At 48.2% G+C, this 24,187-nt stretch overlaps 1 protein-coding gene across 1 annotated transcript; it reads right to left on the bottom strand.

Annotated features, from left to right (window-relative positions):
- Positions 1–365: 365 nt before the first annotated feature.
- LOC125517398 lies at positions 366–2,886 on the bottom strand. Its single transcript, XM_048682592.1, has 4 exons — positions 1,740–2,886; positions 1,189–1,259; positions 853–1,087; positions 366–766 (listed from the first exon to the last, which is right to left on the bottom strand). Exons 1-4 carry the CDS (start codon positions 1,905–1,907, stop codon positions 560–562), a joined length of 681 nt encoding a protein of 226 aa, XP_048538549.1. The 5' UTR covers positions 1,908–2,886; the 3' UTR covers positions 366–559.
- Between the last annotated feature and the right edge of the window lie 21,301 nt (positions 2,887–24,187).

Consider the following 24,187-nt stretch of genomic DNA (forward strand, 5'->3'; position numbering starts at 1 on the left):
TATTGTACTTGCTCTAACATTGAAGTCAGTGCTTGCAAGTAACAGCTTGTTTACTTCACATTATTTTCTCATTTCCAGGTTACCAAATATATTTGTTTACTTACTACTACTGGTATCTAAAGTTAACATTGCAAACAATGTTACAACTAGCACGCATCATGTAGAAAATAACTATAGGAGCCTGTCTACAGTTTTCAGTTCAGAAAAAGAAAGCAAGGTCGCCGTTGAGATCTTGATGAGAATCCTGAATTTTATCCTCCCTTCTTCGCTGGAAATGAGCTTGATTTATATGAAATTAATGAGACCTTTCTACCAGACGACTACCGCAAGACACATCCAGATTATGCCCAGGTAGAACGACAAAATTTCATCAACTGTGTCATCTTCTTTTTCAGATCGAACTTCCATATGGTTCATTTTATCCACATCCACTGATGATGCACCAGGAAGCAACTACACATCCACTGATGACTCGAAGGAAGGATTCTTTTACAGCTCGAGGACCAGAGATGAGGCATAACTCATGCTAAAACCACACTTGACATTGTAATCTAGCAACCTATACTCTAAGAGCCAACTGATCCTGCCATGAGATCTTCCTCTTCCCAGCTCGCGCCGCCGCAGGGTTCCGAGCATCCCAGAACGCCGACATTTTCGAGTCACTAGGACCGGCGACAACATTGCCCTCTAACATGTACTTGTTCACCTTGTCTGCCCTAGCAGTCTCCTGGTAACCATGAAATTCTTCGGTCTCCTCAGAGGAACTCTGAAAGAGCAAAACCCATTCAGATGAGATGAGATCAGATGAAACAGCAATGTCACTACCAAAGCTAAGATTTCCAAAGCCATTACCAGCTCACAAGCCTCGTTGAGGTCGATAACCGGAGACGCCCGTGGAACCGGATGCTGCCTTTGCTGCTGTGCGGGCTGATGACCTTTGCTTGAACTCCCAACAGCCTGAACGGACCGGTGGTGATCAACCCACACGGCTGTCCGGGAAGTAGGCGCCATTGCCGGGTTCTTCAATCTATAAACAGCAGTCTGAGATGGATTTTCGGACATCGATGTGTACCTTCTCCGCAAAAACCTGCAATGTCATAGGGTTCAAATGAAAAATGGTGTTTATCATCAGAGCGCATTGATTGGCAATCAGATAATATAACGAAGAGTTGAGCATTTGGTGATTACTTGACTTCAGCCGAAAGCCTTTGCTTTTTCAGCTTCTCCAAATGCAATCTGTTCTTCTTTGCTGCAGTTTCCTGATGAAGTCAACAAAAGCAAATTATCAGACACCAACGGCCTGAGTGTTGTTGGCACATGATAACCCCAACAGATTAACAAATCAAGAAGGCAATTTGCTGGAAATCCGCTCAGGCCAAGTAATGCACGATCCTTTGCTAAAAGGATCATGAATGGAGTATAAAATGGACTAGTACGCCTCAATCAAATCTTGAACATATGCTCTGATGAGGCGAAAAGATCAAACTTGGAACCTCGAATTTAACCCCGAAGGTTGAGTTTAACCCTAAGAACACCAGATCCAAAAGAAACACCCCAAGAAACAAAAGGCAGAATAACTCCTGGGGAAAAGGGGGAACAGTAAAACCACAAAGATCAGATCAAACACAAGGCGAAGAACAAGAAAACAAGATTGACATCGAACACAAGAAAACCCCCAAACCTGAGATCAGATCGGGGATCAAAATCAAAGAAACAGTAAAAGAAGCCGGCGCGCCCACCTTGAGGAGCTCCTTGTAGTCCTGGAGGAGGCTCTGGTACCTCTGGCTCGCCCTGAACGCCTCGCCCCCGTCGCCGCGGACGGGCCGGGGCGCGCGAGGCAGCGGCCGAGGCGTCATCGCAGCAGCCGCCGCCGGCTGGGCCAGGACCACCTTGTGAGGCCTCTTCATCGCCGCCTCACCTCACCGCGGTTGGGAACAAGAAGAAGCCCGGCGGATCGTGGAGAGACGGAGGAGAAAGCGAGAGGGGCGGGACCGAGGGAGGGAGGGGGGAAGGAAGGAGATAATACTAATAAAGGTTGGAAGGGGAAGCAGGGGAGGTGTGGGTGGAAGTTTCTTGCGCCTGCTCCGTCCGCCCTCTCTCTCTCTCTCTCTCTTCCCGCGCCGTGTGAAGGGAGGGAGCGGAGGGGACTGCTCTGACCCATGAGTGAGATGGTGGTGCCGAAAACCCAAAAGGGCCCATGGTGACCGAGGATGGATGAGAACAGGGAGGGAAGGCGAGGAGGCCGGCGCGCACGCAATGAACACCAACAAGGCAACAACTCTTTTCTCTCTCCCGTTGTTTCTCTCTCTAGGCAGACTCGGCTCGGCTCTAGTGGGCGGTGGTAGAGGGGGAGGTGGTGGGTGGTAATGGCATATGGAGTGGACGGGAGTAGTGGGGCGCTGTCTCTCCTTTCCCTCGCTCGCTTGCCGCCCGGCCTCCACGAGGAGCGAACCAGTCGGTCGTCTCTCGTGTCATTGGTGGCGAGGAGGCTACTAGAGCGAGCGACTGGGCTGGGGGAGGGAGACAAAGAAAAGGGGAGGATGAATGTGACGATGCAGACCGGCCCCGTACCTCCTCCCCTTGCCGTGTTTCTCCCTCTAGAAATGTCATGGCCAGTTGGCCACACATCCATCCAGCCCTGGGAAAAAGCAGGTATTGGGGGGCGTGGGTGGACGTCAGGACATGGACGCCGGCTTTGTCTCTCTCCCCTCTCCACCTCTCCAATTCTCCATGGATGGCTGGGATCTCTTCTTTATTTCCCGGCAGCCTGTCCTCTAGAGAGAGAAAGCCGCGACCCACAATTTGTGGGTGGGTGTGCGTGATGGTGGCTGCGACATGGCTGCTGCCGCTGCTGCCCCGCACGCATTGATACAGGATGATGGGTGCGGTGGGGCTCGGTGGGTGGGCAATGGCGTTTGACATTGTAGCTCTGCCAATTAAATATTGCTGCTGCTGCTAGGCTGGGGAGTGACGGAACTGTCCTCAAATGCGAATCTTGCCGAATGAGATGCTGAAAAACAAGCAACTTCCAATTCACATTCTGGCACCTCGGAGAGTAAGAGCATCTTCAGCCGTTGGCCCTCCTAAAAGGCATAAAAATCGTCGTCTCAGGACGAGCCAGCGGTAGAATCGGCGTTGGGGCGGTTGGGTATTGAGCCGTCGCCCCAGTCGCCGATAGAATGGGCCGCTTTTCGGTCTAGATAAATAGAAAAATGGCCTGATATCGATGAGAAATGGCCTATATTTGGTGTGGTTTGCCGTTAAATTTTCAACATAAATAATTTTTTATCACATAATTTATCACAGAAAATCAAATAATTCAACAACAAATAGTTCAATACAAATTATATAGTTCAACAAATAAAAACTCATCACACGTTGAGCTAGGCGTCTCCCTTAATCCTCCATAGGTGCTCCATCAGATCCTGCTGCAGTTGATGATGCACTTGTGGGTCTCGGATCTCCTGATGCATACTGAGGTAGGCAGTTCAGGTTGCTGGTAGCTGGTGATCAATTTCGACTAGAGGACCCTGCCTGTAGTATGGTTCAGTGTTAAACACTGACTCTTCCTGCCCGCTTTCGATGATCATGTTGTGCAAAATGACACAGCAAGTCATGATCTCCCCTATTTGATCTTTCGACCAGGTCTGAGCAGGGTACCGGACAGTAGCAAATCGAGATTGGAGCACACCAAATGCCCACTCGACATCCTTCCTGCAAGCCTCCCACACCTTGGCAAAGTGGGACTTCTTGCCTCCTGGCACATCGTTTGAGAGTCTTCACAAATATAGACCATCTCGGATAGATGCCATTAGCTAGATAGTACCCCTTGTTGTAGTGTCGCCCATTGACCTCGAAGTTCACCGGAGGAGAATGACCTTCAACAAGCTTGGCAAAGACAGGGGAGCATTGCAGCACGTTGATGTCATTGTGAGTTCCTGGCATACCAAAGAAGGAGTGCCAAATCCAGAGGTCGTCACCGCCTCAAGTACCACACTGCAACCGCCTTTGGCGCCTTTGTACATCCCCTGTCAAGCAAATGGGCACTTCTTCCATTTCCAATGCATGCAGTCGATGCTTCCAAGCATCTCAGGAAATCCTCTTGCTGCATTCTGTGCTAGGATCCGAGCAGTGTCTTCCGCATTGGGTGTTCGCAAGTATTGCGGTCCAAACACTGCCACCACTGCCTGACAGAACTTGTAAAAACACTCAATGGTGGTGGACTCGACCATGCGCCCATAGTCGTCGAGTGAATCACCGGGAACTCCATATGCAAGCATCCTCATCGCTGTCGTGCACTTCTGGATTGAGGTGAATCCAAGTTTGCCGGTGCAATCCTTCTTGCACTTGAAGTAGCTGTCGAACTCACGGATGGAATTCACAATCCTGAGGAAAAGCTTTCGGCTCATCTGATAACAGCGCCGAAATGTTTTGTCGCCGTGCAATGGAGCGTCGGCGAAGTAGTCGGAGTAAAGCATGCAGTAGCCCTCGAGATGATGCCGGTTCTTTGCTTTCATTGCTCGCCAGCAGGTCGGCGAGGGCGACGAGGACCATGAGATGTTCCTCTTCCTGGACGTCGGCCTCGGCTTCCTCTTCCAGCAGCGCGGTGAGCGCTTCATCGTCATCCGAGTCCATTACCGAGGCAGGCAAATCACCGAACACCTTGCGAGCGCGGTGGGCGCGCACTCGCCGCTACACCGCCCCTCCGCGGTTAGAAATGCCAGAAAAATCACTCAGCCGGTGGTGGAGAGGCTGCCTCGGCGAAACCTCTGCTCTTTTTCCGGCGGGGATGGACTATCTAGCGATGGCGGGCGGTGGGCGGCGCCGGGATCAGCCGGTTGGCAGTCGAGCGCGCGGGGGGTGGGAGGCGAATCTGGAAGAAAGACTTGACTTTTCACCCGACGGTGTGGGCCAAACGTGCTTTTCCCTAGCGCCGGAGCCCCCGAGCGCCCCCAGTGTGCCGGGTTCGGCCTGCGATCGCCGGGCCCAAAAACGGGTCGAGCCGGTGGATTTCGGCATCCTGGGGGCGTGACTGGGGCGTTTTTTCGGTGCCGGCACCGAAAAAGTCACCTGGGGGGGTCTGTTAGGGGCATGGCTGGAAATGCTCTAAAGGCAAGGCTGCCCCAAGATCGCAAACTAAGAGCATGTTCAATACATGATGCAAATTAGGGGATGTAAAAATATATATCTTTAAAAAGTGCATTTTATACATCTTAAAAAGAAGATAACTCCAACATATGGTGTATTCCATCCGTCCCATAATGTACTAGTGTCAAAAACTCTTACATTATGGGACGGAGCCACGGAGGGAGTGTACTGTAAAAGTGCAACTCCAATAGATGATGTATATTTGGTGATGTAAACCTTCTACTTCAACAAATAATTTTGTTGAGCATGTTGTGTGTGACGTGGAAGAGACCGGCTGGTGGTGGGTCAGAGCGTTGATGGGCAGCTCAAAGCCCATCTGGGGTGGGCGGCGGCTGCTTCAATAGCCTCTGGCCGGGCGCGCGGTTGCCCAAGGACTCCGCTTGCGACGACGCAACGACAGAGAAACCGCTGGTTTGGTGGGTTGTGGTGGTCGCGCGGCTGCCCTATTAGCTTCGGCGGTGGGCAGCGGCTACCAGGGAAGGCGGCCTTGAGCTGCTACAGCCATTATGGTCGCGGGAGCTCCGACGAACCTCCGCATCTGCCGCGCGGTCATTGGAGGGGCGGACTAAATTCGGCGGGTCGTCAGCGATTAGGGTGGCGCAGCTGGCAGGGGGACAGGCCGCGGGATCGCGGCAGGGTCGGGGATGGATGGATGGGCGGCGGCCGAGCAGAAATCGCTGCGACGGAGGTGGACGGTCATCGGCGGGGCGAACTCAAATCGGCGAGTCATCGGCAGCTAGGGTTGCGCGGCTGGTGGCAGGGATGGATGGACGGGCGGCGGTGTTTTCGGGCAGAAATCGCCAGCGGCAGAGGCGGGGCAGGCGGCAAACGGGCGGGCGAAAGCGAAATGAAGGTGATTGGGCGGTTGGCGTGTGGGTGCCTGTTTTACATCTCCTGTAGGTGTAGATGTATATTTGCATTTCGAGGTATTGTATTTTACATCTCCGGGAGGTGGAGATGTAATTATTTTTGCATCTACATCTATGTTGAAGATGTGATTTGGGGTCTCGGAGATGCAAAAGTTAGTTATTTTTACATCTACATCATCTATTGGAGATGCTCTAACAGTCTCTTGAAAGTGCTAGTTATCGACTAGGAGGGGGGTGAATAGGCGATTTTTATGAAAGTCTTCAAAACATGGGAGTTTCGAAGACAAACGATAGAAATGAACCTATAACCATGCAGCGGAAGGTAGACTACACTAGACAAGGCATAGTCAAGTATTCAATAAAGTGAGAGCACGAAGACTAATAGCAGCTAGGCAGTACGGATCAGGATGAAAGATAGTATGAAACCAATCTGAACAAACAGTCACACAGTGAAGACAAATGGACAATGCAAACAGGCAATGCCTTCAGAAGGACCAACTGTAAATAAAGAGATGGGAAGGATAGAACCAGTGGCTTGTTGAAGACAATGATTTGTTGGACCAGTTCCAGTTGCTGTGACAACTGTATGTGTGGTTAGGGAGGCTGAGATTTAACTCAGAAGACCATGTCTTCACCTTATTCCCCTTGAGCTAAGGACACCCAGTCCTCGCCCAATCACTCTGGTAAGTGTCGTGGTTCTAAGTCTGACGGTAATGTAGGGGGGTAGGTATGGAGAGGCAAGATCTTAGCTATGGAGTAGTTGTAAGCACACGAGGTTTACGAGTTCAGGCCCTTCTCGGAGGAAGTAATAGCCCTACGTCTTGGAGCCCGGAGGCGGTCGACCGGATTATGTGTGTATGAATTACAGGGGTGCGAACCCTTTACACTGAGAAGGGGGGTGGCTTATATAGAGTTCGCCAGACCCCTCCGGCCCTCAGTTATGCAGGGTTTCAAATACATTAAGGTCGAGCGTTACTGGTAACGCCCCTAATAAAGTGCTATGATGACCATAAAAGCTACTTAATGACCGACCGTTAGCGTGCGGAGTGACTTTAGGTCTCCTGGCCGTCGAGTGGTTGGATCTTGGTCGAGTGATTGCTTCTTGGTCGAGTGTCTTCGAGTCTGTCGAGTGGAACACCTCCAAGTCGATTGAAAGGTGATTTCTTCTAGAGATGTCCTTGGGTAGGGCAGTTAGGACAGGTCCATGACCCTACCCTAGGTACATAGCTTCATCATTAGCCCCCGAATGGATCGAGGTTTGAGTGGGGAAGGAGTTGAGAACTTCTCCGATTCATTGTTCATGCCATGAGCATATCTTGTTTCGGATCAATGAAACTGAGTGATGACAGCAACTTCCTTTTCAGTCGCCTTGATCCATTCTTAGTTTTTTGTCGAGTGAGTTTCTTTACTTTAAAATCTCCGAGTGACGGTGTGGAGGAGATCTTCCGTCTGACAAGTTGTTTTGCTGCCCGCAGATTTTGCGGGATTTGAATTTTGGGAAGCGCGCGGGACGGGGGAGGCCGCAGTAATCGGATGGGATAGGGCGGAGCCGCCTCGATCTCCGTGTCACCTTTTTCGCCACGTATCACGCGCGCGATTGTTACGAGATTTGACAGGATCGTCCGGGCCTACCAGTCAGTCACTCGGAAGCGACCTCACATAAGGCGTTGGACCGAGGTTTCTTGAACAGTGCATTCTCATTTCCTCTTCTCCTCTTCAGGCTTCTTCGTCGCGCTCGCTCTCGCCCCAGCACCGCCGCTCCGTACGCGTCTCACCGGCGACGATGGGGAAGGAGAAGACGACGGCTCTGGAGCGGGCGAAGAAGGCGACGGCAAAGGCGAAGGGGAAGGCGACCAGTCGGGGTGGATCTTCCTCACGAGCCGGCCTGCCGAAGGGCTGGATCCAAGGCGACTGGATCCGCTCGGCGATCCGCCAAGAAGACCTCGATGACCTAGCCGACAGAGGACTGATCCCCCATGGATCGGCGCGGCTTCTGGGGAAGGAATCCGAGCCGCAACCTCGGGAGGGTGAGCGCGTTCTCCTTGCCACCCACGTCGACCGTGGATTTTCCTTGCCTCCTCACCCTTTCTTTTGGGGATTTGTAAATTTCTTTGGGGCACAACTCCACCACTTCACTCCCAACACAATCGTGTATCTCGCTGCTTTCGTGTCTTTGTGCGAGAATTTCTTGGGTTGTCGGCCTCACTGGGGTCTTTTCAAGCACATTTTCACCTGTCGTTCTCAGACGGTGAAAAAGGCCAATCCGAGTGATGAGAGAACACAAGTGATTCAGATGTGTGGGGGTCTTGGTGTTCAGATGAGAGGGAAAAGTTCCTTTCCGGCCATGATTCTTCCCGACTCGGTCTGCGGATGGCAGTCGACCTGGTTTTACTGCAAAGACCAGCCGACGCCAGGGCAGTCGACTGGCCTCCCTCCTTTTACCATGGACCGAGTGAGGAAACCCTCCTCTTTGAAGGTGCTCCCGGAGGAGAAGGCGCAAGTTAGGGTGCTGGTCGAACGAGTGGTCCAGCTTATCCGTGACGGGGTCACTGGTATGGATCTCTTGGAGGTTTTCCTTCGGCGGCGCATCCAGCCTCTTCAAGCTCGAGACCATCTGATGTGGATGTATTCGGGTCTTGACGACACCACTCGGATTCACCCGAAGGAGGTCGATGACGACACACTGGAGGGGTGGCTGTCGGGCATCACCGGAAACAAGGACAACCCCAGGGGAGCCAGGAGAGTTCCTCCATTCGACCAGTCCCACGAACTAGAAAAGGTCCGATTCTGAGCTTTTGATTATAATCTAAATTCACTCGCGCAGCTGTCTATACTGCATTGACTGACTTTATTCTTCCTGCTTTCTTTCAGGCCCTTATCGAAATGTACTCAGTGCCCAACGGAGAGTAAGAGCAAGACCTGGAAGGAGAGGCGAGCGGCGGCGACAGTGGCGAATGGCATTCTGACTGAGAAGAGGACAAAGAAAGCGATGATTCAAGTGACGAAGAAGAAGTCGAGTCGCCTCCTCGCAGGGAGAGGCGATCCAAGCTTGACCAAGAACGACCGAGCGCCCGTGAAAAGGCGATTGCTCAGACTGGTCAGTCTTCAAAGCGTCCTCGGACATATTCACCAACCCCAACTGAAAAAGTGTCAAAGCATCTCAAAGTTGCAGAGCAGAAGCCTCGGAAGGCGTTGCCGAAGATTAAGATTGACATCCCCGTCGCTTCTGCGTGAGTGTCTCCCTTTGTATTCACTCGACGCTCTGTGCTGTTTATTTTTTCTTGATTTAACCAGACGAACTTTGGAACTGGCAGCGCTGCTACTTCCGGGACCTCATCTTACAGAGATGAGGATGAGGTAATGGAGGATGCAGTCACTTCCAATCTGGGTATGATTTCTGTCATTCTGTCTTTATTTGGTCGACTCAACTGCAATGTGTACCATTGGGTGATGTGATTTTGGCGATTGATCTTTGAACAGCTCCTAACATTATTGACCTCTCCGATGATGATGACGAAGAGCCTGAGAGGCCTTTGACGAGGAAAAATAGGAAAGCTCCTGCAAGCAAGGTGCCACAGTCGACGCCGATGGCGGAACCAGTCATTCAGGACGCTGGTGATGCCAATCGGGGTTCTGTTACCTTTGCCGTACCATTGTTGAGTGCCCTACCTTCTTCGTCGACTACTCAAGCTCCTGCCGACCCACCTTCAGTTTTTGCGATCCATCATGTCCCAGAGGACAAAGTGAATGCTGCCAAGGAAGCCATACGCCAGGCAGGCATTATGATGGAGAAGGTGAAGATGGTGCGGGACGCCAGTCAGGCCGCCTATGACGCCAGCTCGGCTCTCCAAAGCAATGTTTAGGTTAGCTGGTCACCGCTTGTTCTGTTAGGATATGCTATCTGGAGACTCTCTTTCCGAAAATCTTTGCATCTGTACACCCACTTGGTGCGTCGATTGAATTTTTGGACTAGTGGGGGCACGCTGAGTGCACCCACTGGGTGTAGTCCCCGAGACTACGGTGGACTGCTGGCAGTCGACTGTAGTCTTTGTATTTTGATTCTTTCGCTCGATCTGGTCTGGCCGTGTCGAGTGTAAACCGAACCAGTGGGGGCACGCAAAGTGCACCCACTGGGTGTAGTCCCCGAGACTATGGTGGACTACGGGCAGTCGATCGTAGTCTTAGTATTGATTGTCTTTGTCGTTTTTCGCTGTAAAATTACTTCCCCTCCCTGTTTGCAGAAATCTTGCGATCTTGGAGCTCGCTTTGCTAACTTGGAGAAACAGCAGATCCAGCTAAACCTTGACTTGGAATTAGCCAAGACAGAGCTGCAAAAGGCCAAGGACGACACCAATGGTAAGACGAGCTTGTCTGACTGGTTTGTCTTAGGCTTGAGTACCCTTCTGCTCTTTCTGAATCAAGCACCATTTCTTTGCAGAAAAACTGAACGAAGCTCTGCCTAAGACGGATCAGGATTTGGCTGCTGCTCAAAAGAAAGCTGACGACAGAACCGCTCTGGCTGAACAGAAACTGGCTTCAGTCGGCCAATTGGAAGAAGAGAACGCCAAGATGAAATATGCCCTGAACGAAGCCAACAAGGAGTGCACGCGCTTGAAGAAAAACAATGTCAACTTGTATGAGAAGATGGAAGGCATCGCTCGCAGGAGGGACGATCTAGAGAGTTATCTGAGGAGCCTTGCCAAGAAGTTGTTCATCAAGCTTGAAGGTATACATTTTGTTCCGACTGATGTTTTTTTTGTCAACTTAGCATACGAAAATTGACTTATCCTTGGATCGTGAATGTAGAGTTTTGCCAGAACTTCGAGGAGGAGACTGGGCGGATTGAGCCAGGTTTGGACCCCATCAAATCTCCCATGAAAGATGAAACTGCCATGAATCTGCTCCGACTGGAATCCCGCATCGACGGTGTTGTGGACTACTTGGCTCGACTGAAGGTCGCCACGTCACGGATCGACACGGCACTTTGGCCAGGGGCCACGCTCCAGAATGATATCGAGTCTCTGATGACTCGACTTAACGAGATCCCTGGTCGAGTGCAGGAGTGGAAGAAATCTTCTGCCCGGTGTGGTGCTGATGTGGCTCTGTCTTTGGTTCGTGTCCACTGCAAGGAGGTGTGATAAGATAAGCTGGCAGCAATCAAGGTCGCCAACACCCAGAGGCATGACTTCCGATCTTTTGTGGAGACTTTTATTGCTACAGCCACTTGGATCGCCAACGGCGTCGACCTGGACGAGTTCGTCGAGCCTGCCAGTCCTCCTCCTGCGGAGTGAACAAACTTTTATGCCCCACCTTAAATTTGCCTCGGAATGCCGAGTGGTTTTTGTAACCGTTAAACTCTTTCAGGCTGAATGCCCGAGCACTTCGATCTGCGCTCAGCCAAGTTTGCCAGGCGCGCGTCCTCCAAGGCACGAGCCTCGGGGGTTTCTCCAACGATAGGAGTGTGCAGTGCATCCATGTTCCGGCGACGAAGTTCTTCTCTCTGCAGCGACGTGAGAGGCTCGGGGAGATATTCCTCATGGGGATGCGACGGGTCGCCTCCACCTGCGCCTCCGTCGGTGCGGGGAAAACCGGGAGGACTGCGCGGTCCATCGACCATCAGAACCTCCACCGCCGGATCACTGCTGTCGCACTCGGATGCGGTCTTTGCGGAGCCAGTCGACAGGTCGAACATGCCGTAGAGGGATTCGTCGGGCTCGATCGCCGCGACTTGAGGGGTGGCCGAATGGCGTGCCACCGCGTGTCTCACCCACCGCCGAAGTCTCGACCGACCGGAGCGCTTGCGCCGGCGGGAAACAGGGAGGGAGGACAACACAGGGGCCGACCGATAATGGGTCGACGGTTGCCGCAAGAGGACGCCGCGAATGCACGCGCGAAAGTGTGTTGCCCCGCGGACAGGGAGTGCGTTGACGTTGAGCGGAGCCTCCTGAAGCCAAGCGGAGTCGTCGGCGAGGAACGTGAGCGCGCCTAGACGGATCTCGCGGCCCTCCACCAAAACTCTGCCAGAAACCATGATGATTTGGATCAGAAAAGATCGCAACTCCTCCAACAAATCGCTAAGACACCGGCCCCACGGTGGGCGCCAACTATCGTGGTTCTAAGTCTGATAGTAATGTAGGGGGGTAGGTATGGAGAGGCAAGATCTTAGCTATGGAGTAGTTGTAAGCACACGAGGTTTACGAGTTCATGCCCTTCTCGGAGGAAGTAATAGCCCTACGTCTCGGAGCCCGGAGGCGGTCGACCGGATTATGTGTGTATGAATTACAGGGGTGCGAACCCTTTACACTGAGAAGGGGGGTGGCTTATATAGAGTTCGCCAGACCCCTCCGGCCCTCAGTTATGCAGGGTTTCAAATACATTAAGGTCCGGCGTTACTGGTAACGCCCCTAATAAAGTGCTATGATGACCATAAAAGCTACTTAATGACCGACTGTTAGCGTGCAGGGTGACTTTAGGTCTCCTGGACGTCGAGTGGTTGGATCTTGGTCGAGTGATTGCTTCTTGGTCGAGTGTCTTCGAGTATGTCGAGTGGAACACCTCCAAGTCGATTGACAGGTGATTTCTTCTAGAGATGTCCTTGGGTAGGGCAGTTAGGACAGGTCCATGACCCTACCCTAGGTACATAGCTTCATCAATAAGTCTTCAAGGTAGACTTCCAAATCTTCACAGACTTCGTTCACCGGCAATCCACAATGACTCTTGGATGCTCAGAACGGAACGCCTAATCGGCTGGAGGATTCACAGTCCTCAAGTGTAACAAGTCTTCAGATCACACAGACAGGAAGACTTCAGTGATGCCTAACACTCTTTGGCTCTGGGTGTTTAGGGCTTTGTCCTCGCAAGGATCTCTCTCTCAAAAGCTTCGGAGGTGGGTTGCTCTCAAACGACAAAAGCCGTGCACTAACTCTTAGAAGCCACCAATTTATGGTGTAGGGGGTGGGCTATTTATAGCCACTAGGCAACCCAACCCATTTTGTCCAAAATGACCCTGGGTCACTAAGGAACTGACACGTGTTCCAACAGTCAGATTTTAAACACACGCAACAACTTTACTTAGGCTACAAGTAAAGCTGACTCATCCAGCTCTAGATAAGATTTGCTCTCATTGTCTTCGCTCAAAGACATATGATTTTGGTTAAGCATCACTTCAGTCACTCTGACTTTGTTCACTGGGACCCCACTTAACAGTACGGTGGTTCCTATGACTCAACAAAGAAGAAAAGGAAACAATGAAACAACTAAGTCTTCGCGCTCCATAGTCTTCACGCAATGTCTTCTCTTGTCATAGTCTTCAATGTGAATGTCTTCACATACCACCTTTGTCTTCAATGTCTTCATACATTTTTAGGGGTCATCTCCGGTAGGTAAACCGAATCAATGAGGGACTACTACCTGTGTTATCCTGCAATTCTCACAAACACATTAGTCCCTCAACCAGGTTTGTCGTCAATACTCCAAAACCAACTAGGGGTGGCACTAGATGCACTTATAATCTCCCCCTTTTTGGTGATTGATGACAAACTGGTTGAAGTTTTCAATGGGGATGAAAGTATGTGAAATTGTAAAGGATTTAGGTATTGTCTTCGTAAGTAGCAGAAAGGCCCCCCCCTAAAGATGTGCATATATGTATTTTGCTTTTGAATGCAAATGCACATGGCAGGTTGTACTTGCGGAGCTCCTCTTATACTTATGAAGACAATTCATCATGCATGAAAGGATATAACAAAGATAATGACATGCATAATGAAAAAATGGACGTTTGCAAAATGACTTCGTGCGGAATTTATCGTCGCACATGCGGAATTTATCATCGCATCACATAGTGTCGAAAAGGTAGCAGACGACCATCAAGTTTAAGTGTTACAACTCAAGACAAACTAAATGTATCAAAAGCGAGAGTTGTAAGCACTTGGCAAATGTAGCAAAAGTATAGCAACCACCCATATGGACCCGCTTGAAACTATCAACTCATGCTTCTCCCTCTTTTGTCAGTAATGACCAAAAAGGTTTGAAGACATTGAGCTCTCGTTCCCATGAGGAGTAAGCGATGCAGCAGGGTTGTCGTTGAGGTTCGGTGGTGCAGAAGAACTTGGTGCAGTGTCGATACGCGTTGAAGTTGGAGGTGGTGAGGTAGCATCATCTTGGTCATCTATGACTCTGGCATTAACTGTTGGAGCTGAGGAAGAATAGTCAGAGTCTTCAAGTGAGGGAGTCCGACGCAAGTGAGCATTCCTCGGAGTTGTTGAGTCGAACTTGAATCTCTCTGTGAAGCCATCGTCTTGAAGATCAGCTTCAGCACTGAGTAACGTCAAACTCTTCCATGACCTACGACATGTTTCATGTGTAACAAAGGCATTCTTGTGGCAAGATTTCGAATGTGATTGACGTCCACCAAGAGGCTTTGCATCTGACGCTTAAGCCAGTCATGATGCTTATCCTGTTTCTGATGTAGAGCGACGAGAAGCTCTCGGTCACGGTCATTGAGAACACGAGATCGCTTCCGAGGCCTTTGGGCGATGGTACTTGCAGTGGCTTCAATTTGGGTGCGAGGGGCACGTGTATTGCCAGCCAAGTGATAAACACGAGAAACGGCCTAAACTCCTTCAATGGGCTGGGTGAAGCTTTGATGATCGACATTGTGAAGATAAATTGGCTCCTTTGCAGGCTCTGGGTAAATGACTTTGACAGACAGATCAACCTCTGGCAAGAATATAAGGTGATTGCGCGCAGACAGCTGATAGTTGACAGCAGAGTGAAGCTTGATGAGGCGCATTACCCATGGAGCATAGAACTTCAGACCAAAGATATCGGAGCCAGATGCAGCCAATTGCCTGATGAAGAAGTCTTGAGCATTGAAGCTGATGCCATTGAAGATATAGAAAACCAATGTCTTCATTGCTCCTTCAAGCTTCGCTGCAGGAGAATGTCCTTTGACCGGCCAGAGAGTTCGCCTGATAAGAATATAAGGTGATTGCGCGCAGACAGCTGATAGTTGACAGCAGAGTGAAGCTTGATGAGGCGCATTACCCATGGAGCATAGAACTTCAGACCAAAGATATCGGAGCCAGATGCAGCCAATTGCCTGATGAAGAAGTCTTGAGCATTGAAGCCGATGCCATTGAAGATATAGAAAACCAATGTCTTCATTGCTCCTTCAAGCTTCGCTGCAGGAGAATGTCCTTTGACCGGCCAGAGAGTTCGCCTGATAATATGATAAATAGTGCAGGGCAGATACTCTAGGTCTTCAACAAAGAACTCCTTAGGATAGTCAACGTCTTGTGGCAGTGGCTTCATCATGCTCAGCATTTGGCTCTGGCTTTTGGAAGATGCTTTCCAACGCATTCTGGTGTAGCTGACAACCTGGTTCATAATGTTCGCTAGGAGTGGGCAGGGCAGTAAGCTCAATGATGTCTTGGGCTTTAGCTTCATGGTGTACATCGCCTGTCATCCACTCAAGGATCCAAGTCTTCAGATCCCTGTTGTAGCCGCGAATGTGAAGGGTAGCGTAGAATTGTAGCAGAAGCTCTTCATTCCAATGTTCTTTGGCAGTCACAAACTGTAGAAGGCCAGCATCTCTGAAGAAGTCAAGGGCTTCTTCTAGGCAGGGCAGGCCAGCCATGGCTTCGCTGTCTAGATGCATATGAGGGAAAATGCGCCCCTGATTGTATAAGATGCAGGAATAGTAGATGCGCTACTGATAACTCCAGAATTGATCTGAGGAGATTCTTGGCCTTGTGTAGGGGTTCTTGGCACTGTCAAAGAATGTGTTGTGTGCCTTGAAGCCATTCAGATTAAACGATCCTGGTGAAGTTGCAGTACCTGGAAACCTTGGTAGCCTTGGCTTTGGCTTCTGGACCTGAGGCCTGTGCTCCACATGATAGTCAAATTGCGGACCGGCAACAGGTGGAGGAACCAAAATGGGCCAGCGGACGGTGGTAAGTTGGCCTTGATAGAATGTTTGCTCAAGGGTGTGTGGCCGTGGAGGCGGTACAGGAGCAGTGGCATTGACTTCTGGCTGCAGATTGGCTTCAGGTGCAATCACTTCTGGCACCACATTAACTTCAGGCACCACAGGAGCTTCAGCCATGACAACGTCATTGGCGCCAGGATGGTTGTTGGTGGTTGCCTCAATGTTATCAACCTCCACTCAAGTAGCTGGAGGGTCGGACATGTTCTCCTCGAGAACAACTTCAGGGTTGGTTGGGGTGTAGCAACACTTTATTCTTCATGTCTTGGTTCTTCTTGTTCATCGGCTGATGCAGCCGGAATATCTTCAGCTACTTTGGCTTCAGACTCGGGGATGTTCGCAGTAGGAGAGGCTTCAGGAAAGACTTGGCGTGAAACGGATTGGCGCTCTTCTCCTTCTGGAACACTTGACAAAGTGACCTGTGGCCTTGGTCCTTTGCGAAGCCTGCGAAGTGCGGGCGACGCCTTTGGAGAGGGAGTTGGCTGGGCCACAAATTCATCGTCTTCAAGCACCGAAGTGGTGACTTGAGGTGGGGGAGTACTTGGGGATTCTTCTTGACGGGGGAGTCTTGTGGGTGATCAGCCCATGAGTCATCCTGAGCAGTTGGCGTTAATGGACGACCAGTGCTAATGAGTTCACTGTTCGTGAGAATAGGCGATGATACCACATTGTGTTCGATCTGAGGAAGGACTTCATCATCTTCAACATTGTCTTGATGACCAATGTATTCAGTTGCGGTGGGGTCAACAGCTGGAATGTCTTCAACTTCTGGAGCCTCTGTGGAAGCAGGCTCATAAACTATCAACTAGCGCTCACGATGTTCAGACGCAGGACGAGCCACTGAGATTGGCTCGACAACAAGGGGCTCTATGGGAGCAGCCCGGTCTTTCTTGTTTGTCTTTCTCTTCTTGGTCGGTGGAGCATCATCAGTGGTGGCCTTGGTCTTGCGCTTTTGGGCTTTGGCTTCAGCTGCCCTAGTTTTCTTGAGCTCCGAAGCCACTGTGTGGACCTTAGGCTTCGAGCCTGTCATACTGGCCGGGAAGACAATGCGAGGTTCTTCCTGCCTTGATACTTCTGGTTGGGCCACAACAGGCTTCTTCTTCTTCTTGGCAGCCATTCTGGGGTTGATGCCTGGTCGCCCCAAAGCCTTGCGCTTTTCAGCTACATTGTAGCCTTGAACACATTCGGCAGCGAGATTCTTCATGCGCTCACGAGAACCTTTTGCTTCTTCACATTTCTTGTGGAACGCCTCCTTGAGCTCATGCAGCATGACCTTGAAGTTTTGGACGTCTTCCACGTTGAGCTTGGCCATGTGCTTCTTGAACTGAGCCTTTTCATAATCAATCTTGTGCTTCAGCTCAACAATTTTCTGTGCAAGAGCCAGCTCAGGAGCAATGGCTCCATGGAAAGAGACGCTGAGGCCAATTGGGAGCTGAAGATCATCAAAACTGAGGTTTGGGCTGTCAAACCACTCATCAATGAACTTGTACAGGATCTCCACATCAAAGAGGGGAAGATCATTGAAGATTTCCGCCTCTTGCTTGCTCTTTATAAGCAGCTCAAGAGCATCATCACCAAGATCGTCGTCGCTAGACAGATCAATGGCTTCGTTCTCATTCCTCAGAACGGCAGCAGGGGTCAATGCTTGACCAGTTGGTTGCATGGGCTTCTTCATCTTGCCAGACTTCGAGATGCGAGAGAGATCTTCAGACTGCACACTGGCTTCAGGAAGTGTAGTGGCCAGAGGCTTCGCCCGCAAGACCTTTGGTGCAGAGGAGGGCTTTGAAGCCTTTGGTTTCTTTTGCTTCACAGGCTTCGGTGGTGCAGGCGCTTCGTCAGAATCAGCGTCATCTACAGAGTGATCAACGGCTGCCCCTTGAACCTGAATGTGAGTGATGAGACCTTCAAGGTTGTAGAAGGGCCCAACAATATTGGGTTCAGCATCGCGTGTGCCATCGGCACGAGGAGCAGAGGGACCGGGGTTGAAGTCTAACCCTAGTGACATCTTGTTCTCTTTGGCAGAAGTTTTGGCAAACTGGAAGTTGCGCTTAAAGAGATTGTCTTCACGACACCATAATAGAGAGGATGTGTCGGCATTAGCAGGTTGAGGTCCACGGATCATGCAGGGGTAGAAGCCTTGAGCAATAGCTTCGGACTTCGACTTGGGCTGAAGACCTTTGCAAACCTCAACACAAGTATTTCTCAATTTCACAATTACTCAACTAGCACGACTCTAATATCACCACCTTTATATCGCAAAACTATTGCAAGGAATCAAACATATCATATTCAGTCTTCTACAAGTTTTATGTAGGATTTTATGACTAACCATGTGAATGACCAATTCCTGTTATCTCTCTAAATAGATATAAGTGAAGCAAGAGAGTTTAATTCTTTCTATAAAATATATGCCCGTGCTCTAACAAATATAAGTGAAGCAAAAGAGCATTCTACAAATGGCCGTTGTCTAAGTGAAGAGAAACAGGCAATCCAAACTTCAAATGATATAAGTGAAGCACATGAAGCATTCTATAAAGCCATACTCAAAAGATATAAGTGAAGTGAAATGAGCATTCTATAAATCAACGAAGGACTATCTCATACCAGCATGGTGCATAAAATAAAATAAAAACCTAAATGCAAAAGACGCTCCAAGACTTGCACATATTGCATGAACGAAACGAATCCGAAAACATACCGATACTTGTTGAAGAAAGAGGGGATGCCTCCCCAGCATCCCCAAGCTTAGACACTTGAGTCTCCTTGAATATTTACTTGGGGTGCCTCGGGAATCCCCAAGCTTGAGCTCTTGCCTCTCTTCCTTCTTCTCACATCGAAACCTTCTCGATCATCGAACACTTCATCCACACAAAACTTCAACAGAAAACTCGGTAAGATCCGTTAGTATAATAAAGCAAATCACTACTCTAGGTACTGTTGCAAGCCAATTCATAATTTTTGTTTTGCATTGTGTCTACTGTAATATTACTTTTTCATGGCTTAATCCACTGATATGAATTGATATTTTCGTCAAAACAAGCAAACTATGCATCAAAAACAGAATCTGTGTAAAACAGAACAGTCTGTAATAATCTGAACATTCACCATACTTCTGATACTTGAAAAATTCTGCCAAAATTAGGAAAAATAAAAAATTTGTATAGGAAGACAGTGCAAAAAGAATCAGAACCATTTGACATTCCATCTAAAAATGTAAAATCGTGCACTACAGCCAAAGTTTCTGTCCTGCACCGTACAAACCATCAAGCAAATGTAAACATCCTAAAGGCAAACCTTGGCACATTATTTTTATAATACAACGGAATTGTACAAGGGGATAATTATTTTTTTTGAAAAGTTTCCGCAATCAAGATTCACAAAGTTTCAGTGAGCATGAACAAAGTTCAAGGAGCTCTCCCACTTCAACAATGCTTGTCTTTCTCACTTTCACTTACCTTTTTGAAAAAGTTTTGGGTTCCCCTCTTTATTTTTGTTGTTTTTAAACTATATGAAAGCACTCAAAAGAAATAAATGACTCTCTAAAACTTCCGGGTTGTCTCCCTGGCAGCGCTTTCTTTAAAGCCATTAAGCTAGGCATATAGTGCTCAAGTAGTGAATCCACCCGGATCCCAAGGTATATCAAAGCCAATTTTAATTAACAATGATTTGTAATTTAGTAGTGAGCACAAAGCAACATATATCAAGCAATGACGAAGTCTAACTCTCTTCCTATGCATCGGCATGTCATAAAAGAACAATTCATGCACACCTAGTAAAGGCCAATGCATAGTATAAACAGTTTCTTGCAATTTTATCATGTTGGAAACATAGAGAGGTGGAGATATATTTCCTCTCTCATAATAATTGCAAGTAGGAGCAGCAAGCACATGCATATTATATTTATCGAAATCATCATGTGCAACGGTAAAAGGCAACCCATCAATATATTCCTTAATAAGAGCAAACTTCTCCGATATAGTATAATCGGAAGAATTCAAAAAGATAATAGGACTATCATGCGTGGGTGCAATAGCAACAATTTCATGTTTAATATAAGGAACTATAGCAAGTTCATCTCCATAAGCATAATTCATATTGGCATCTTGGCCACAAGCATCATCAAAAAGGGATATTTCAAAAGAATCCAAGGGATCATAACAGTCATCATAGCAATCATCCTTTGGTAAGCACGAAGGGGAATTAAACAATGTATGAGTTGAAGAGTTACTTTCATTAGAAGGTTGGGCACGGGTGATCAATCCGCTCTTCCTCCTTTTGTTCTTCGCTCTCCTCCTCATCTTTTTCATCCAATGAGCTCACAGTTTCATCAATTTCTTCTTCCATAGACTCCTGCAAAATATTAGTCTCTTCTTGGACAGCGGAGTAGTCCTCAATATATAGTTTAACATAAGCATTAGAAGCATAATTCTCATAACAATATTCAAGTATGACAAAATTTTCAGAATTGTGAAGAGTAGCATCATACTTTTCAATCAAAGAAGCAATTTCAGAAGCACCCTTAAAAGCAACAAATTCTTCAATTTGTTGAACATCATAGTAATTATAAACACCCTTAGCATACGAAGATACGATTCCATTATTACTAAACTCACATTGATAGGGAAGGTGTTTCTTAGGGTTTTCAGAACAACAAGTAAAATCATATATTTCACATAAATTCCAAGCATAGCATTGCAAACGTTGAATTTGACCCCATAATAGTTTCCCTTTTTCAGATATACGGTGTCGCACATAACAAGCATGCTCATCTAAAGATTTGCCCTCAACTAAGCTAGTTGGGGTTTCGACACGAGCACAAAGGGATCGAAGATGATCCAAGTAAAAAGCTTCAGCAGTGTGATAGATTTTGAGTGGTTCTTCAACCATTGGTTCAGTAGGTACAACTATTTTTTTGGTATTTTGTGTTTCCTACCCATAACTAAAGGTAGAAAACAACTAAGAACAGCAAATAAAAATTACTTAGTGATAAAGCAAAAAGCACACACGAGAATATTCACCCCACGCTGTTGCTCCCCGGCAACGGCGCCAGAAAAAGGTCTTGATAACCCACAAGTATAGGGGATCGCAACAGTTTTCGATAAGTAAGAGTGTCGAACCCAACGAGGAGCTAAAGGTAGAACAAATATTCCCTCAAGTTCTATCGACCACCGATACAACTCTACGCACGCTTGACGTTCGCTTTACCTAGAACAAGTATGAAACTAGAAGTACTTTGTAGGTGTTGTTGGATAGGTTTGCAAGATAATAAAGAGTACGTAAATAAAAAGTAGGGGCTGTTTAGATAAAGAAACAATAAAGTAAATATAGTGAGTGTGGAAAAGTGGTGGTAGGAGTTGCGAAATTGTCCCTTAAGCAATTGACTACTTTACTAGACTGATAGCAAGTATTATGTGGGAGAGGCCACTGCTAGCATGTCATCCCTGACTTGGAATTCTATGCACTTATGATTGGAACTATTAGCAAGCATCCGCAACTACTAATGTTCATTAAGGTAAAACCCAACCATAGCATTAAGATATATCGGTCCCCCTTCAATCCCATATGCATCAATTTCTATGCTAGGTTGAAGCTTCTGTCACTCTTGCCCTCCAATACGTAGTCCTATCAACATACAACTAGCCCTAGGGTGTGATCCACGCGCGCAATCATATGATGGGCACCAAAGGACAGCAACATAACCACAAGCAAATTAAATAAATCATAGCAATTCATCAACCACCGATAGGACAACGAAAATCTACTTAGACATCATAGGATGGCAACACATCATTGGATAATAATATGAAGCATAAAGCACCATGTTCAAGTAGAGGGTACATCGGGTTGCGGGAGAGTGGACCACTGTAGATAGAGGGGGAAGGTGATGGAGATGTTGGTGAAGATGGCGGAGGTGTTGGTGAAGATCGCGGTGATGATGATGATGGCCACGGCGGTGTTCCGGCGCCACTGGAGGAGAGGGGGAGAGGGGCCCCCTTCTTCCTCTTCTTCCTTGACCTCCTCCCTAGATGGGAGAAGGGTTTCCCCTCTGGTCCTTGGCCTCCATGGCATGGGAGGGGCGAGAGCCCCTCCGAGATTGGATCTATCTCTCTGTTTCTCTCTGGTTCTGCGTTATGTTCTGGCTCTGTTTCACCGTTTCGTATATATATGGAGATCCGTAACTCCGATTGGCCTGAAACCTTCGCCATGATTTTTTTCCGAATATTAGCTTTCTTGCAGCAAAAGAAGAGCGTCAACCTCCTTACGGTGGGCTCACGAGGGTAGGGGGCGCGCCCTAAGGGGGGCGTCCCCCTGCCTCGTGACCACCTCGGGCACTGGTTCGCGTTGATTTTCCTTCCGAATTTTCCATATTTTCCAAAAATAAGCTCCGTCCGTTTTTATCCCGTTTGGACTCCGTTTGATATGGATATTCTATGAAACCAAAAACATGCAACAGACAAGAACTGGCACTGGGCACTGGATCAATATGTTAGTCCCAACAATAATATAAAAAGTTGCCAAAAAGTATATGAAAGTTGAATAATATTGGCATGGAACAATCAAAAATTATAGATACGACGGAGACGTATCACTTGCTACCCAGTTGACGGCTGACCCCTCTGATGATCTGGGGCAGCTAGCCTCTTCTTCTCAGGAGTAACTTGTTCTGCCATGGCACCCCTACGCTGCTGGAACGTCCTATCTTGGAACATCAGGGGTCTCAACTCTGAGAAGAAACAATTGGCTCTCTCTAATGCCATCATTTCAAGCGGTTGTGCGGTAGTTTGCATGCAGGAGACTAAAATGCCTGAAGTATCTTTTGTGTTCCTTAAAACTTGTTTCCCTAAACAATTTGATCGCTTTGCTTTTGTTCCCTCCCGCGGATCCTCTGGTGGTATCCTTACTGTTTGGAGAAGCGCTTTATTTACGGGCACAGTTATGTTCTCTATTGTTTTTGCGCTAGTGGTCAGTTTCGCCAGCACTCAATCCTCATAGACCTGGTCGCTCGCTAATATCTATGGACCGTGTGCGGGTGACGATCGCTTGGCGTTTACTTCTTGGTTATACGATGTCCAGATTCACAATGACCATGATTGGTTACTCTTAGGTGATTTCAATTATATACGTGCGCCTGATAACCGTAATAAGCCGTGAGGGAATCTGAATGACATGCTTACTTTTAATGATATTATTCGCAAGCAACAACTTATTGAGCTCCCGATCCAAGGTCGATCCTTTACATGGAGCAACATGCAATCTGATCCACTGCTTGAACAATTAGATTGGTTCTTCACCTCTCTCCACTGGACCCACTCGTATCCCAAAACTCTTGTGAAACCTCTTGGTAAGCCTGTTTCGGATCACATACCCTGCGTGGTTACCATTGAAACCAACATCCCTCGGAGTAAGCTCTTTCGATTTGAATCATATTGGATTTTGCACCCGGGGTTTATGGATGTTGTGCAACAAACTTGGGACAAACCAGTGTCCAATAAAAATGCTGCAGCCACTCTTTCTCACAAATTCAAAGCCCTCCGTCATGCTCTCAAGGCTTGGAGTAAGAACATTTCACGACTTACTATTGCTATCGCTAACTATAATGAGGTACTTGATGCTATTGATGAACTGGAAAACAAGCGTAGCCTCACAACTCCAGAATCAAACTTTAGGAAAATTCTTAAAGCTCACCTCCTTAGGTTACTCAAATACCAGAAACTTTACTGGAAAAAGCATTGCACCATCCGTTGGATCAAGTTTGGGGACGAAAACACAAAGTTTTTTCAAGCAATTGCAACTGAACGATATCGTAAGAACAATATTGCCTCATTCCGGTCTGATGATAATCGTGTGATCGATGACCACCCTGGTAAGGAAGCTCTTTTGCATTCCACTTACAAGTCCAGACTTGGAACCACGGCTTAATGTGAAATGAAATTTGACTTGCCTGCTATCCTTCAACGAGCCAACAATCTGGATCTTCTTACTGAGCCATTCACTCCAGAAGAAATTGATGGAGTTGTCAAAGAAATGCCACCCGATCGTGGACCGGGGCCGGATGGATTTAGTGGTGCATTTCTTAAGGCTTGCTGGCCAATCATCAAACATGACTTCTACTTGCTCTATTCCCAGTTCTATGAGGGAAACCTCGACATCACCAGCATCAATGATGGCCACATCACTCTGATCC

The sequence above is a fragment of the Triticum urartu genome, chromosome 6 (assembly GCF_003073215.2).
Source record: "Triticum urartu cultivar G1812 chromosome 6, Tu2.1, whole genome shotgun sequence".
NCBI classification, from domain to species: Eukaryota; Viridiplantae; Streptophyta; class Magnoliopsida; order Poales; family Poaceae; genus Triticum; species Triticum urartu.

Coding starts and splice junctions, on each gene's coding strand:
- LOC125517398 (XM_048682592.1), bottom strand. CDS start 1,907: ATGAAGAGGCCTCACAAGGTGGTCCTGGCCCAGCCGGCGGCGGCTGCT. Junction 1,088..1,188: donor AGGCTTTCGGCTGAAGTCAA/GTAATCACCAAA, acceptor ATGACATTGCAG/GTTTTTGCGGAGAAGGTACA. Junction 767..852: donor TCAACGAGGCTTGTGAGCTG/GTAATGGCTTTG, acceptor TTGCTCTTTCAG/AGTTCCTCTGAGGAGACCGA.